Source organism: Telopea speciosissima, chromosome 3, assembly GCF_018873765.1.
Source record: "Telopea speciosissima isolate NSW1024214 ecotype Mountain lineage chromosome 3, Tspe_v1, whole genome shotgun sequence".
Lineage (NCBI taxonomy): Eukaryota > Viridiplantae > Streptophyta > Magnoliopsida > Proteales > Proteaceae > Telopea > Telopea speciosissima.
In genome coordinates this window covers 38,271,333-38,272,615 of record NC_057918.1, presented here as the reverse complement: position 1 = coordinate 38,272,615, position 1,283 = coordinate 38,271,333, and the positions used below count along the sequence as shown (strand labels likewise).

The 1,283-nt window shown below is 40.1% G+C and overlaps 1 protein-coding gene across 1 annotated transcript; it reads left to right on the top strand.

Annotated features, from left to right (window-relative positions):
- Positions 1-297: 297 nt before the first annotated feature.
- Positions 298-1,039, top strand: LOC122656563 (60S ribosomal protein L12). Its single transcript, XM_043851142.1, has one exon. The coding sequence runs from the start codon at positions 366-368 to the stop codon at positions 864-866; it is 501 nt and encodes a 166-aa protein (XP_043707077.1). The 5' UTR covers positions 298-365; the 3' UTR covers positions 867-1,039.
- The last annotated feature ends 244 nt before the right edge of the window (positions 1,040-1,283 follow it).

The following is a 1,283-nucleotide window of genomic DNA, read 5'->3' as shown; positions in this document are numbered from 1 at the left end:
CCACATCAAAATTTATTTGAAACAGTTTTTTGGAAGTTAATGAGAAAAAATATTAAAAAACAAAATTATAAGAAAATAAAAATACACAAAAAAGGGAAAAGAGAAAAAACTAAATGTGTTAACTGGGTTTGGCGTTTTTCAATGGGTCAAAAGATAAAGAACCCACCTCTAAGGCCTAGGCCCAGGCAATTGCTGATAACCTGATTGCCATTTGCCACTGACAACGAAACCCTAAGTTCACCAAACCCTAAATTTATATAAGCCTAAGTTTATAAAGACTTTGTCTCTCCCTCGCTTGTAGCATTTCCTCTCTTTCACTATCTCTTTCTTGCGGATAGCGTCGGAATCCTCACTCTTCTACAACCATGCCTCCAAAGTTCGATCCATCTCAGGTCGTAGATGTGTATGTCAGAGTTACAGGAGGTGAGGTTGGTGCGGCGAGTTCACTTGCTCCCAAGATTGGTCCTCTCGGTCTGTCTCCGAAGAAGATCGGAGAAGACATTGCCAAAGAAACTGCCAAGGACTGGAAGGGCCTTCGAGTGACAGTGAAGCTCACCGTCCAGAACCGACAGGCCAAGGTTTCCGTCGTGCCGTCGGCGGCTGCTCTTGTTATCAAGGCCCTCAAGGAGCCTGAGCGAGATCGGAAGAAGACTAAGAACATCAAACACTCGGGTAACATCTCTCTCGATGATGTCATTGAAATTGCCAAAGTAATGAAACCCAGATCCATGGCAAAGGACCTGAGCGGTACTGTTAAGGAGATCCTTGGTACATGCGTCTCCGTTGGTTGCACGGTTGATGGAAAGGACCCTAAGGATCTGCAGCAGGAGATAACTGATGGTGACGTTGAGATTCCTCTGGATTAAGATGATTTCCAGTGAGGGACCGGTTTCCTCCATACCTTTTTTTTGTTATCTATATTAGTTTTGGATGTTAAGGATTTTTTTTTTTACTTTCCTTCTTAGTGTAACCTCCAGTCAATGAGTTTTGAGAACAATTGATTAAATATGTAGTTTTTTGGATAATATCTTGGATCATACATCGAGCGTTTTTTTCTCTCTTAATATTCTCATTTTCAATGCTTTATTATGTTCTTTAGTTACCCCTTTTAATGGATGTGTGGTATTGTTCGAAGAATATGAAATGCAATTCTAGTCTTCTATTATGAATCCAAATTGTATTGCTTAGTGATTGCATTTGACTGTTCATATTCTGTTGATTCGAATGTACATAGGGTGTTTGCTTTTGAACAATTCACTTGAAGCTTCAAAAGTGCCAATTAA

Coding starts and splice junctions, on each gene's coding strand:
- LOC122656563 (XM_043851142.1), top strand. CDS start 366: ATGCCTCCAAAGTTCGATCCATCTCAGGTCGTAGATGTGTATGTCAGA.